Below are 14,330 nucleotides of genomic sequence, written 5' to 3'. Positions count from 1 at the left end.
AAATATTTTATCTCCGAAGAAGATAAAAATATTTTATCTGAAAAAAGGAATATTTTCGGAAGAGATATTTTGCGTGGAAACAAATGCATCCTTAGTTTTAAAATTTTAATGTATAAATAAAAAATTAGAAAAGGTTTTTCAAGGTATACATTTGAGTGTGATGACCAAATTCTAACAATAAAAGTTGCAGTAATCCATATCTGCAGTTGAATTTTCTCGGCTCTGATAAGATTGGGCAACCTCTAATTGTGTTGCTTGGACAGTTGGACAAGCAGGTAAGGGCTAAAGTTTTTTAAAAAAAATATCAAAAGACTCCAAGGGAACTATTTCATCACTATTCTGGACCGGAAAATTTTAAACTAGATTATTTCCTCATGAAAATTGAACCTTTTCTTATACTAAATGTTTGCATATTTATGCCTTTTATCATTTTACAGTTTATAGACAAACATTATAGGAAGATGATATAAATGTAAATGTCCGTCGGGTTTTATGTCGATTAATGTGACAATTACTGAATGCCGATAAACTTTTTGTATCATTACTTAATATTTTAACGTGCTTAAATAAATTTAATGGGATACATTCAAACATTTTAAAGATGAAACTGAAAACGTACTATATTCATTAAGTGATTTGCATTTAAACTTTTTAAAGTTATTCATTTATTATTATTATTATTATTATTATTATTTTTGCATGAAATCGATTTAACGAAAAAAAATCCCAATTAAAAATATTTTGCTCTAGAATTATTAGATACGACTTTTGCAAGTTTATGTGTTTAAGATGTTTATACTTTTTTTTTTTTTTTCTTCGTAAGTTGAATTTTGTATGAAAATGATGGAAGTGGGATATTTATTTATTTATTATTATTAATTTTTTTCGTATTCTTGGTATCTTCAAATATACTTCAAAATCCGCCCTTTTTTGTATTTCCAAGGTCAAACACACACAACTATGTCTATAATATAGGAGGAAGTTAAAAATTAATTATCCAATTTAAGAACAGTACCTTGCTAACTTGAAAGTTGGGAATTTAAAATATTTTAACAGTACCTTGCTAACTTGAAAATTAGGAATTTAAAATATTTTATTTTTTTATTTTTTAGTGTTTGGTTGTCGTAAAATATTTATAAAGAAAAAAAAAATTAAAATTTAATAAAAATAATTTATCCATAAATTTTCAACAAATTATTTTACATGTCTGTTCGATGGACTCGATCTCAACTTCGACTAGGAATGGCAACGGGGCGGGTTTGGAGCGGGTTTCCCTAAATCCCACCCTGCCCTTTTTAATTTTTGTCAAGTTCATACCCGCCCCGAGACCCTCGACGGGTTGGATTTTCATGTCCAGCCCCGCGCCCGTTGGGAAATACTGTGCTACCATGCCCGCCTTGCTAACAAATTTTTTCTCCCAATTTTTGAAACTTAAGCTCCTGTTATTTGAATATGAAAAGCCTGGGAATGGCACAATATAAATGAAATTATGTATCCCAACAAAAATAAAAAAATAACATGCACATAACATAATTCGGATAACATAATAAACAAAAATAAAAATTTAATACAATCAAACCACAAGAAGTTCTAAGCTCCAACTTCCACCATAACCAAAACAAAAGTAAATTTAATACCAAGTTTATATATATATATAATATAATTATATACGCGGGGCGGGGCCCCTAGGATATGTATACTGAACCCCTACCCGCCCCGTGACCCGCGGTGGGTACAAAATTTATATCCATATCCGCCCCATATCCATTATTAATGGGGCGGGGCGGTAAAAATTGACATTCCTAACATCGACGTAAACTTTTGTCAAACAACCACAAAGTAAAAATAAAAGAATATTTACCTGAAAAAAATATTTTCAAAAAAAAAAATTTACATCGAAAAAACGAACCTATTTTAATTATTTGCACGACTCCTTTTAAGTACTTTACAAAGTTTATTGTTTTTCTTAATATATATATATACATATATATATATATATATATAAAGATAGACAAATAAAATAAATAAATGACTTAGGGTTATGAGTTAATCAACCCTCTCGGATAACGCTTTGATTTACATTTCTTATACAATCTACTATTTATATTCCTCTTAAGTCCTTTCTTGAGAGCTCGCGCAAAAACCGAAAGTAAAACTCCTCAGATCACAAGTACAGTCGCTGAAAATCCACCAAATCAACCACTGTTGGAAACCTCCGGTCATGAGTACTCCGGCGCTTTCAGGAGTGCGTTCCACCCTCTCTCTCTATATATATATACATATATGCACATATATATGTATATGTGTATGTATATTTATAGATACACAGTAATGAATTCTATGTATATATATGCTATGAAACACCGCTAGATCTGAAAATTCTTTGAATTTTTCGGATCTCATTTTTCTCCTCTCAAGATTTCTGTAAAACGTAATTCAACGATGTTCAACGCAAAATGTGAAGATCTTCAAATCTCGAGCACAAACTCAACCTCTTTGAGTCGCAATGCACACCTTGACCTATTTATTGCACAAATTGTTCTTGATTTTGTTGTTTTTCTTTCTCTCTATCTATCTTGATTGATTGATTTATAGCGTTGAATTTGCAGGGCGCGGGCTTCTTTACTGGATTTACTCGGCTGTGCAAAGGCTTTGCTGTGTTACTCCTCGGTGGACACATTGTAGTTCAGATCTTGCCTTCCGCTGTTGATTACCTTGCTCTCATTCCCGCGAAGTAACTTCACTTTCTTTAAATATAGTTTCTAGATTTATGTATTTTGAAATATGAAAATACGATTCAGTCACTATACAGATTATATATTCTTTGATCAACAACACGACTTAAACCCTTAATTTCACTCCTTCCTTTAGCATGCCATACCAGCACCTTAACCGCCATGTTACAACAGCTTTGCCCGTTAGTTATTTACAAATATAGTTTTAATTTCAAGGTCAATTTAGGAAAAAAGGCGCAAGACACTGCAACTATTGAACATTCTGTCTTGATAAACAAAAATGAGAAGTGAAAACCTTGCAGTAGATTATTTTGAAACATATGACACTCACATGAATTTATAACTTTTTTTTTTTTGTTAATGTCAAAATCCTCATGCTTGTTTTAAGTACAAATTCATGCCTTACTTATTCAGACGCAACTACAAGAACAAAAGCAAGAGTCAAAAAATGTATTGTCTTGCTTAATTAGTACCCACATTTGTTCTCACCATCCTCAATTGCCTTTTGAATTGCCTGCATTGAATGGCAACCTGCATCAGTTGAATTATACATGAAAACTTGATTCACATACTAAATATCGTCTTCCTTTACTGGTTGCATTGTAAAGGAAATAATTGGGGCAACATAAACAACAAATCATAAGTATTAGATGTGCCCCAAAAAACAAGTGTATGGTCAAGCAATGAGTGGTGGCCAACCATGATCGTTTAGTGCCTCCATTCACCATACAAAGTGCATTTCTCCATTAGTGGAGAGTTAATTTACTGCCATTGGAAAGGAAAAGCTCTGGGTCTAAATGCTTTAAATCACTGGACTGCGGTGCAATATTAAGCCAGGATCTTATTGTATCATTTAGGAGTTGTTTCTAATATTTCTCTTGGATTAATAGCTTTCATTAAGTCTGCTTGAGAATTTAGTTGGCCAGCTCGTCTTAAAGAAGTTCAAAAATTAGTCTAACTAGCAATACCATTGTGTAGATAATTATTAAAACCACATTCGTGATTGACCCATTTAATGGTCAGCTCACGGATCAAATGGTACGGCCTCATGTTCACTTCACTGACCCATCCAATTTTTGAAATGGTTAAAAAGTTCCAAAATAATACAAATAAGTGGTGATAACTTAGTGGCTAATGTTAAGTAGTATCAACTGTCAAGTGAGAGTGATAGGTTTCAATTTCCATAAAGTTATATACCCATGCCTTTGACTATGTTTTTGAAATATACTGTCAAGCCCTGTTCAACTTCTTGACCGGTCAAATTGCTAGTTGAACCACTTGGTCTGGTTCAGTTCTAATACAATGCTTCTGACTTCTATGAAGTGAAACACTTACACCTTACTGTAAGCTGTTGGAAGGCAATACTCTATCAAGGGACGTCTATCCTTCTCCTAATGATGGGGTAAATAGGACCATTTGACACAAAAGGCGGCCCTTATTTCTTGAAGTCTTCCTTTTGATCACATTCTCCACCTCCTCTCCGGCCTAAGATTTTTTGAGGCATTCCAAGCAAGGTGGTAACTAAGTCTAAATCCTACTACTGAAGAACTCTCTTGAATCTTGGGCCCCAGACAACAACATCCTCTAAGAAAGAGAAACTGTGAGCAAGCCATCCTTATCCATCAAGAGAAAAAAGAGGTCAGGAGAACTTTCTTTTAAAGCCACTTGCCCACATTACTTGTCACGTGAAAATCTAATCCCATTGCCATTGTCCACTCAAAACTGTATGAGCTCAGATTACTCTCCTAACCTTTCATGATGCACTTCAGTAAACCTATTTCGTAAGATATACCTCCCTTGACGCCCAATCTCCCAAGAACTATCATGCTTCTATCCACCAGCTTCACCATATATACTTGGTTAATTCTTATGGACCTTTAGAATCATACTACTTGGTTTATTTTATTATTATTATAAACCTTTAAAATCATCTTTTCTTGATCTTTCTTTCTTTATTACAATGAATTGTTTGGTATCATTTTGATGATCTTATACTCATGTTAGTATTTGCATCCCCTTTTTGCACCAGCCTCGTTTGGTGTGGATGGATATAAAACCTCACACATATTTAATTATCATATAAAACCTCACACATATTTAATTATCAAGTGTTAGGAATATTTGTACACATAGCCATGTTTCTATTTATGTTTCAAAAATTTCCATGTGTTTCCTAACTTTTTTGCTTTTCTGTTGTATTTTCAAATGCTTCAGTTTCCAAGCTGAAGTAAATTTTGATCCTTTCTTGTTCCTTACCAGAAATCATTTTTCTAAAGTAGGGGGGAGTAAAAAAGAAAGTTATTGAGTCATTGTCTCTTCATTTAACCTTTGATTTTATTCACGCAAAGTACCCTCAACTTCAACCCATATTTTATAACTGAAAGTTCGTGCTTTTACCATTACATTAAGGTGCTATTTGATAACCCAATTCAACACTTAATTCGGAATGGAGTAAATGGTTATCCAATTAAGTGTGTTTGATAACTCAATCTGAATATCACTTGAAAAAAAAGCGCCACTTAAAATGGGGTAAGTCACTGAATGCTGAACAATAAAAATTCAAAAAAGTATTTAAATAATTTTCAATTTACAATTACCAATTAAAACTTCTGAACTTAAAATTCAGCAACTAAAATTTTATGTTTTATCAAACAACAGCTAAGTAATGGCCACTTCAATAAGAGATCCTATTGTTGTTTATTTATCATTATTTTTTATTCTTTTCATTTATCTGGATGCTAATGTAGAAGTTCCATTTGACAGACCTGAAATTAGTCAATTTATTTGCTAATTACCATGAATGTGGCAAGTGACAGCCATATAATTGGGTTGCCCAATTCTATTCTCAATTCTAATCATTTTTAGGTTTACCAGGTTGTCAAACAATGAATTAATTTTTGTTAAACTGGTAGCTTAAATATGAAGATATTTCAACGTTTCATTACGGCCTTAGGGTGTACCAAGCTAATTACCACAATTGGCATGTAGAAAAAATTATAATCTTTAAATAAATTCACTTAATATTGACATTTAGATCAGGTTGGAAAGACTTTTTTATTCAAGATCTTTTAACTCCCCTGATTATTCTAATAATTTAATGTCTTAATTCTTATTATGCATCCATATTCCATTGCGTGCTTGTCCTGCCTTTTTGTTTCCTTAACCTGAAATTCTTATTTTATACAATCGATGTAAATTTGCAAATTTAATTGACTCCACCCTGCTGTTCTCAGTTTATGCATGACATCATGCTTTTCTCATTTTATAGCACATATAAGATGTTTTAAAGAAACACCATTTTACTAAATTTGGATGTTTTATCTTATTTTCTTTAAACTTAGATGAAGCTCATGACAGTTGAAATTAGCCTTTGAAGTTTGTTTTGCCGCTGAGTTCTCAAGTTGTGTAGAACCTCTAGTTGGGCACCTTTAATTTGTTTAAGGTGGTGTGATTCACTATTCTGCAGTTTTTGGCACACCGCTCAATATATATGATTCATTTAGTTTGTTCTTTTTTAACTGGAAAAATGGCAAACATCATCAAGCATCATGGTGTTCCAAAATATAGTAGCCATCCAAAGAGAGTTGTCTAGAATTTGTCGTTGGCCAGATCCACTACTATACCAATCCAGACCTTGGGGATTTGTCTCCATTCAATGGTTTGCTGCAAATAATGAAGACTGACTACCTTTTTAATTTCGATAAGCTCCTTTATCTTTTTCTTTTTTCTTGTTGAAATAGAAATGAGTGTGCTTACATTGAATTAGCTGCTAGTTTTCCATAGAAGTTGTTTCTCCCCCCATAGCAAATTAAAATTTTTTGGCATCACTTTAGGCTTATTAAAATAAAAACAAATTACATTAACTGCATATGCCCTACCAAGATACAAGTTTGAGCAGACATACTTTCGAAAACTGTTCATACTTTGATCAGAGTCTGATGGCGGTTGGGCAAGTATGGCCCTATCGTCTAGTGGTTCAGGACATCTCTCTTTCAAGGAGGCAGCGGGGATTTGACTTCCCCTGGGGGTAGGGTGTAGGGTACTATGAAAGGAAATTGATCATGGATTATCAATAAGCCTCAAATTGATTCTTCCTGGGTCGATGCCCAAGCGGTTAATGGGGACGGACTGTAAATTCGTTGGCAATATGTCTACGCTGGTTCAAATCCAGCTCGGCCCAATAATTTGCCAATCTACCATGAACTGGTATAACTCCCATGTCCTTCAGAAATATCTGATACGGAGGAATGAAAAAGAATTGCATTTTCTGCTATATCCCCTAATTCCCTGGAATTGTAGTTCAATTGGTCAGAGCATTCAGTGCTGGTTAGTTATGCGCTACTGAGGAATGGTGTCTCCCCATTTTTTGTTTGGTTGAATGGAATGGATAGTAGAAAGGATGGATGGAGTGACACTTTTTTTTTTTTTTTGGTTGGAAGGAAGGGAAAGGGAGTTTTTATATTCTTTTTACCAATACACCTTCATTATATAAAATTATAAAAAGGTCATATCCATATCGATTTTTTGGAAAGGTTAAAATTATAAATTTTATATTTGTAGATAGTTTTCTTTCTCTCCTCTCTTCCCCCTAAAATTGGGCGGATAGAAAAACATAAAGGAAGGAGGGATGCTTCATCCCTCCTTGCTTCCTCCCTCCCTCTCTTCCCTTCCCTCCAACCAAACACGAAAAGGTTCATCCATCTCCCCCTTTCCCCTCCTCTCTCCCTCCTCAATCCTTCCCTCCAACCAAACATAGCATTAGGGATTAGTCTGACCCAAAATGGGTTGTAAACACTTTGAGATAACAAATAAAGATGTAAATTTGTGTGTGCGCGCGTGCGCATGTGGTTGAATACATGGACTCAAAATTGGTTTTAAAACACTTTGAGATAACAAATATAGATTTAAATGTGTCTGAGAATGTGATTGAATACATGGATGTGGTAGAGTTCAATTTGCCTTCTCTCTTCCCAAAAGAACGGCACCCCTTCCCCAGTAGCAAGATAAAGGGATGGGAACACCAAGCTTGGTGTTCCAAAGGTGCAAGCCTTGCTTTAATAAGATAGAATCTTCCTTCCTAACTAAATCTTAATTTGCAGGACAATTCCTTTCGCTTGGAATCTCATTACAGCCGGTTACATTGAACAATCAGTATATGGGGTATGTAGTCTTAATCTTATTGCTGTAAACTTGAGCAATGCAGCTGTGGATCAATCATTTCTAGTTCCCTGCAAACTGTCCTGCTCCTTTACATTCTCTATAATGCAGTTTTGACTGTCACATTTGTTTCCAGGTGGTCATTAGCACAGTTGGTCTCCTTTTTATTGGGAAGCTGCTTGAACCTATATGGGGATCTAGGGAGTTTTTCAAATTCATCTTTATAGTTAACCTTTTAACTTCTGCATGCATCTTCATCACAGCTATTTCCTTGTACTACATAACAAGGCGGGAAACGTACCTGTAAGTTATTTGGAAAACTCTCAATTCCAGAAATATAGTTCACTTTCTCCTGCTTGCTCCGTTTCTTGCTTTTCTGTATGTTTATTTTTTGTTTTTGGAGTCCGCCCCTCCCTACAAAAAGATAAAAAAAAGTTCCTCTCTCTCCTTTTGGCCTATGGAAACAAAATGATGCTTTTTCACAGAATCTGACCCACGCTGTTATGCTTTCATATACCCATCTTCAAATTTCCTCATTTTCAGCAATTGGTTCTGTTTTTGCTCCTTTGAGACATGTAATTGTAGCTGATTTTTGCACCTTTTACATCCACTTTCCTCCCTGTCAGATAGGAAGGTCAATCTTTGTAAATTATGATTTTCTCTTCTTTTTGTAGTTATATGCCTCTTTCTGGCTTCCACGGGGTCCTTTCGGGATTCTTAGTTGGTATCAAGCAACTCATACCTGACCAAGAGCTGCCTTTATTAAGAATAAAGGCAAAGGTATGGATTTTTTCCAAACTATCCATTAGATTCAGATGCGATCATATTTATTAAAAAAAAAAGATTCAGATGTGATCATTCCTTTTGAGAACATTTCATTTAATACTCAGTGGTATTCATATCTCCCCTTACACCTCTTTTTGGTGCTGTTTCTGGCTTTGTGCAGTGGTTGCCCCCTCTGGCACTGTTGCCCTCTATTGGTATAAGCTTCTTTGTAACAGAGTCTACTAAATACCTTCCCACCATGATATTTGGCACGTATGTGAGCTGGATCTACCTCAGATACTTACAAAGGAATCCAGAAACAAAACTTAGGGGTGATCCAAGTGATGAATTTGCATTCTCTACATTCTTCCCTGAATTTTTAAGGTAGTTTGACGTTCTTTACTATTTTTGCTCGCAAACTAACAATTTACGAGTTTTTCTATAGCTCTCTCTCTCTCTCTCTCCCTCACAGTGTTTTTGGTTGAATGGCATGCAGACCAGTAATTGATCCCATTGCTTCAATATTTGATCGGATGTTCTGTGGAAGATCGGAGTCTTCTGAGGCAAGAGGTTATACCTTAGGAACTACCTCCTTACCTGGTTCTGACACCATCGAGGCATCTAGGAGGAGGTAATCTTACTAATATCATACTGCCATATTATGCAAGATCTATATGATGTCTTTTAAAATCTATACTGAACGGGTCAATGGTAAAAAAAGCAAATCCATTTCAGATTTTATGCACTAATTTCAACTGCTTTGAGAAAAATATAAAAATAAGTAAAAGAAAAAAAAATTAAGATAATGTGTTATTCAAGTTAAATTGGAAGGTAATGTGTCCTTAGCCTTTTTTTTTTAAAAAATAAATAAATAAAAAAAATTTGTCAAAAGTTTGTATATCTATATAAATACTTGGCTAAATAAATTATTGTGTTGATAGAATTACGAGGGTATGGACACTTGCATGACAAACATAAGGGGGATGCATAAATTAATGACGACACATTAATTATGCTTAGCCAAAAAGGAGGGAGCCTGCTATAAAATAGTACTCCCTCTGTCCCATTTTAGTTGTCAATCTTTGGTTTTCTAACTTTTTAAGGGGACATGCCATTAATGCATTGTCCCCTTTTCAAATTACTAAGTTGTGATTCTAAACTTTAAATGTATAAAACACAAGTTGAAAGATTCTTGAAAAGTTAGAAGGGTAATTATGGAAATATTACATTTAATTTGTTTGACTTTTCAAAATTGAAAACTAATTTGGGACACCTAAAATGGAAAAATTGACAACTAATATGGGGACAGAGGGAGTAATGCAGTAAACCCAAGAGCGGCATTGACACGACTGTTTGTAACTATAATGCTTTGTTTATATACATTTATTGACTAAGACAATTATTGAACTTGAATAATTTTTAATTTCTTTAGTAGGAGTTGCGTAATTTAGAAGATCAAACTCTGATCAAATTGTAGTTATTGTCTTATATATATGTTTTTTTTCTCCCACCTTGTCCTTACAATTATATATTTTTCCTATATGAAAAAAGTATTGCATGCTTGACTTGTGGTAACCATGTGTGTAATGTCAAATTTTTTTTTTTTTTCAAGTAGAAAATATTGAGTATTTTGACATGCGTTCGTTTGTTTCCAAGATTGTCAGATGTAACATCTCTTAGAAGTGTTTGTTAGATAAGACGTGTTGCAGAGTATCTAAAAATGTCAGTCAAGTGTCCAAAATAATGAAATTTATTATTTAAACATGGATACTTCTATGAAGTATCGGACATGTGTCCAAGAATGTCCGTGAAGTATCGGTGACCAACATGGACACGACACCTTCATAGGAGTGTCTATGCACATTAAAACCAGCAGTGAAGGTACAACATGAATAATAATGATAATTCTAATATTTATCGCAATAACCAGTCTGTTACTTGGGGTAGAAATCTATGGTTAGTGATCACCCTGCCCCTTCACTTACTGAATTGCAGAGAAAGGGGTGCTCGAGCACTGGAAGAAAGATTAGCTGCTGAGAGGTTGGCTGCCGGAGGGAAGTCAGAAGAATCACAAACAGATGCCGCAGAGAATGTTTGAGAGCCTCCTAAACCCAAGTTTTTAATCCATACAACCAATGAGAATGCGTGTGTACACGAGTTGGCAACTCTAGAGTTTGTGCAGTATTTGCTATGGATCTTTTTTTCTGGATTCTGTGAGACAATTTTGTTGTGTTCTGGTCCAGAATATGATAGTCATGGTACAAAGTATTGTTGTAGCTGACCTGCACTTTTAGTGATTTATACTTGTCCTTGTTCAAGATACATGAATTTTTACAGAAATGTGTCCCAAATGTTCGTTTTTTCGACTCACGATAGAGAGAATTATTTCTCTTCAACTGTTTGGTGTGAATTTACCATTTTCGTCAGAAAGCCGGGCATAGCAAACTACTGCTCGTTATGAAAATATTTTCTGCAACATGGAGTGTCTGTAGATAATGTTTTTGTACCATATTTTGAGTGCCTCTACTCAGCCATAAATTATAATGTGGTCCCCGGCCAATCACTAGCTGGTATGCAAACAAATGTGTAAGCTTTATTCAACTTTTTGCTTGCATATGGTCGGGACCATGTAATAATATCTGTGTCTTATACGAGGCTGGTTTTGATATAGCCTTGGCATTTAGAGAACCTCTGGGCTACCATCCTTTCCGGTTGGAGTGGGTTCTGACTTCTTAATAGAGCCTCTGTTTTGGTGTATTGTCATTCCTGTATTCATGGCATTTTCCTTCCTCTTTTTTTTTTTTTTTTTAAAAAAAAAAAAAAAACTTCATTACAGGAGTCGAACACAAGACATCACACCTAGCCTGCACCCTCTAAAGCCCAATGTTGCCTTAATCCAGTACTCGGGCACTGTTTGGTTAAATTTTCTAAAAACATTTGTCAAAAATAGAAAACTAAAAACAAATATTTTTTTAACGAGTTTTCATAAAATAATTTTCAAATATTGAATTCTAAACCAAGCAGGTCCTCTCAGGCTTTCGCTCTTAAAAGTGTATAAGATGCAACAAGAAACTATATGTTTGTATAAGGGGAAAAAAATAAAAATTTTGAATTATTAGGTGTTCTAAAATGCTCAAAGAAAAAATAAAAATAACTCTCAGATGCATGTTACTTCACGTTGTCAATGATTAAAACTACAAATGTCGGATGTTCATCAGAATCTTCACTTATTATATAGTGATAACAAATTTTTTTTTTTTTTAATTTATTCCACCATCCAAGCTTTTTCCAGTGGAATATTATTATATAATAATGATAACACTTTTCCCAATAGAATAACATTGTTTTCTTGCTTTATCCTTTTCATTCCGGAGGGAATAGAACCTAAAACTGCCAAACAGGTGGTAGGTATGCCAAAGCACATGAAAGAATAAAAAGAAAAAGGAAAAGGGAAAAAGAGACACCCAAACACGCATGAAGGATAGAAAGGGCAAGGACATGGAAATAATAGTTTTAATTTCCTTTCCTTTCCTTCATGGAAAGGGAATTTCATTGTGCTATTACGTACAAGTTATGTGATTGCTTGTAGGCTTGTAGCAATCAGATAAGGGTTTTCTCCACTTGGCCCACTTTTTGCGTTTCAGACTTTTTGGGCTTTTTGCTTTGTCTTCGGTTTTGCGCGGTCAAACGGGTACTGCCACTATGTCCACATGTTTTCCACTCCTTTTCGAATATGCTCCTGTCTTTTTTATGCAGTAATACCCCATATTAAAACACGATTTGAATTTTTTATTTTTATTATTATTATTTTTTTCGGCGCGATCTAGTTGATAAAGAGTCCAACATCTTAAGTGGATGTGTTCATCAAGCAAACTCAAAAAATTATATGCAATAATAATATATACATTTTTATAATTTCAGGAGACAATAGTAATATTTTATAGATATATAATTGAAAAAAATAAATTAATAAAGATGTATTACTAAAGAAAATAAAATTCATGGAATAATTCGTCAAAAAGAAAAGACACAATTTGTTTTTCAATCAATATATAATTGAAAATCGAATATACGTGAACGAAGGATGGTGTTATAATAACATCTCACTTATATAAATTATAGAATTTGTTAGATTTTTGAATTACTTATATATTTTTTAGTTTAAGTAATTTTTTTACTGTTTAAAAAAGAAGATTGAAGATTCAACTACTCATTAGAATAAATTATTTATAAGTATAAAAATTGTAGATTTATGTTTACTAAACAGTAACAAATTATATCCCATTAAATGAATTTTAAATCTCCAATTGTAGATATGATCAGGCATATTTTCCTTGAAATCTTTATAAAATTAAAATTTTACCCATTGGTGTATTTACAATTTTACATGTATCTTTCCATGTAATTAAATATTCTTACCAAAATTTTTATGCAGAAAAGAAGTCCCGATCTCTTATGTAGTTAAACTAGGCTAGTTTTGAATTTTTAACATAATCTCAATTAGGAGGGTTAGACTTGGTAGAAAATTTGTTAATAACACACATATGTTGTTATTATCATTAATTTTGGATAAATAACACTCTATTCTTTATTTTTATTTTGAGTATATAACTCTAAAAAAAGTTGTATATATAAATTTTATGTCAACATCATGTACGATGTTAAATTCCAATAATACCCTTCTTTTGTTGGGTCACGCACTTTCCATTGTCCTTCTTCAAAATCAAACTCTATAAATTTGTCCCTTCAGGAAGAAAAATCTCTCTCTCTCTCCCCTCCATTTCTTCCGCAAAAACAACGCCGACAACGAAACCCATACTCCCCTCCCCCCCCCCCCGAATCTTTTCTTCTCTTCGAAAGCCACCTGTGATTCCATTTCTCGACGTCTGATCCTTTGACCCACCGGCGTCAACGCTCGATCAACGTCCACGGTACAGTTTTCCGGTCAAATTATCATGAATTATTTAATCGATCATTAATTGATGTTCATTTCCTATATATATATATATATATATTTGTGTTCATGCAATTTTTTGATTTGTCAATTTAATCGGCTTTATTGTTTAATATTTCATTTTCTTCAAGTTACGGTTACTTTTGTTAAAGTAATGCTTCCGTTTTTCTTGTCTTCGTTTTGTTATTTGGTGGATTGATTCTGTTTATCGAGTAAGTGATCTACGTAGACAACAAGGTTTTTGTACAATCACGACGATTGATCGCGAGTTGCTTTTGATTTTTACTGGGATATTTGGGCTAGTTATTTTGCATTTCGGAGCGGTAATCGGAAATTTAAATTATTGATCAGAGGCAAAAACAACTGCTCTTGAATTGTCCTGTGGCCATACAACAGTTACTTGTTCGGTGTGAAATGGGCTTTTAACCCATTTTGTGGTTTATTTGTATTTATATGTTGATATCATTAATACACGTTAATGGTGCCTGCTCACAAAAAAAATACATGCTTCTATGTTGTGGATTTTCCCTTTTAATTTTTTTTTTTATTTTTATATATTTTTTTTGCATTTTTTTATCAGTTGCTTATTTATGGGGATTTTTTTTAGTAATTTGAGTTGTATAATAAAGGCTTTAGATGCTTGCAAAATTGGTGAACTAAAATCTCTATACATATATATATATATATATATATATTATGTAATTCATATTTATACACAC

General features: G+C 33.6%; 2 protein-coding genes across 7 annotated transcripts in view; both read left to right on the top strand.

The window, feature by feature from the left end:
- Nucleotides 1-2,081: 2,081 nt before the first annotated feature.
- On the top strand, nucleotides 2,082-11,027 carry LOC132271058 (rhomboid-like protein 19). The gene is made up of 8 exons (XM_059772317.1): nucleotides 2,082-2,245; nucleotides 2,610-2,734; nucleotides 7,835-7,895; nucleotides 8,029-8,195; nucleotides 8,567-8,672; nucleotides 8,839-9,041; nucleotides 9,154-9,288; nucleotides 10,653-11,027. The coding sequence occupies exons 1-8, from the start codon at nucleotides 2,222-2,224 to the stop codon at nucleotides 10,753-10,755; spliced, it is 924 nt and encodes a 307-aa protein (XP_059628300.1). The 5' UTR covers nucleotides 2,082-2,221; the 3' UTR covers nucleotides 10,756-11,027.
- A 2,439-nt stretch (nucleotides 11,028-13,466) lies between these two features.
- The window catches only part of LOC132271054 (probable E3 ubiquitin-protein ligase ZFP1), a 28,910-nt gene continuing 28,046 nt past the window's right edge, over nucleotides 13,467-14,330 (top strand). For all 6 annotated transcript variants that reach the window (XM_059772310.1, XM_059772306.1, XM_059772309.1 and 3 more), the window contains exon 1: nucleotides 13,467-13,588. The gene's annotated coding sequence lies outside the window, so the exon portion shown is untranslated. The remainder of the gene's footprint in view (nucleotides 13,589-14,330) is intronic.

The sequence above is a fragment of the Cornus florida genome, unplaced genomic scaffold (assembly GCF_030987335.1).
Source record: "Cornus florida cultivar Cherokee Brave unplaced genomic scaffold, ASM3098733v1 CherokeeBrave_3.0.0_Hap2_Chr08, whole genome shotgun sequence".
NCBI lineage: Eukaryota > Viridiplantae > Streptophyta > Magnoliopsida > Cornales > Cornaceae > Cornus > Cornus florida.
Note: the sequence above shows the minus strand (reverse complement) of the source record. Positions and strands in the feature narration are given on the sequence as shown.

Bases quoted from the DNA above. Each gene is read 5' to 3' on its own strand.
- LOC132271058 (XM_059772317.1), top strand. From the start codon at position 2,222: ATGAGTACTCCGGCGCTTTCAGGA. The intron at 2,246-2,609 runs GTGCGTTCCACC...TTGAATTTGCAG, and splicing joins GTACTCCGGCGCTTTCAGGA to GGCGCGGGCTTCTTTACTGG. The intron at 9,042-9,153 runs GTAGTTTGACGT...AATGGCATGCAG, and splicing joins TTCTTCCCTGAATTTTTAAG to ACCAGTAATTGATCCCATTG.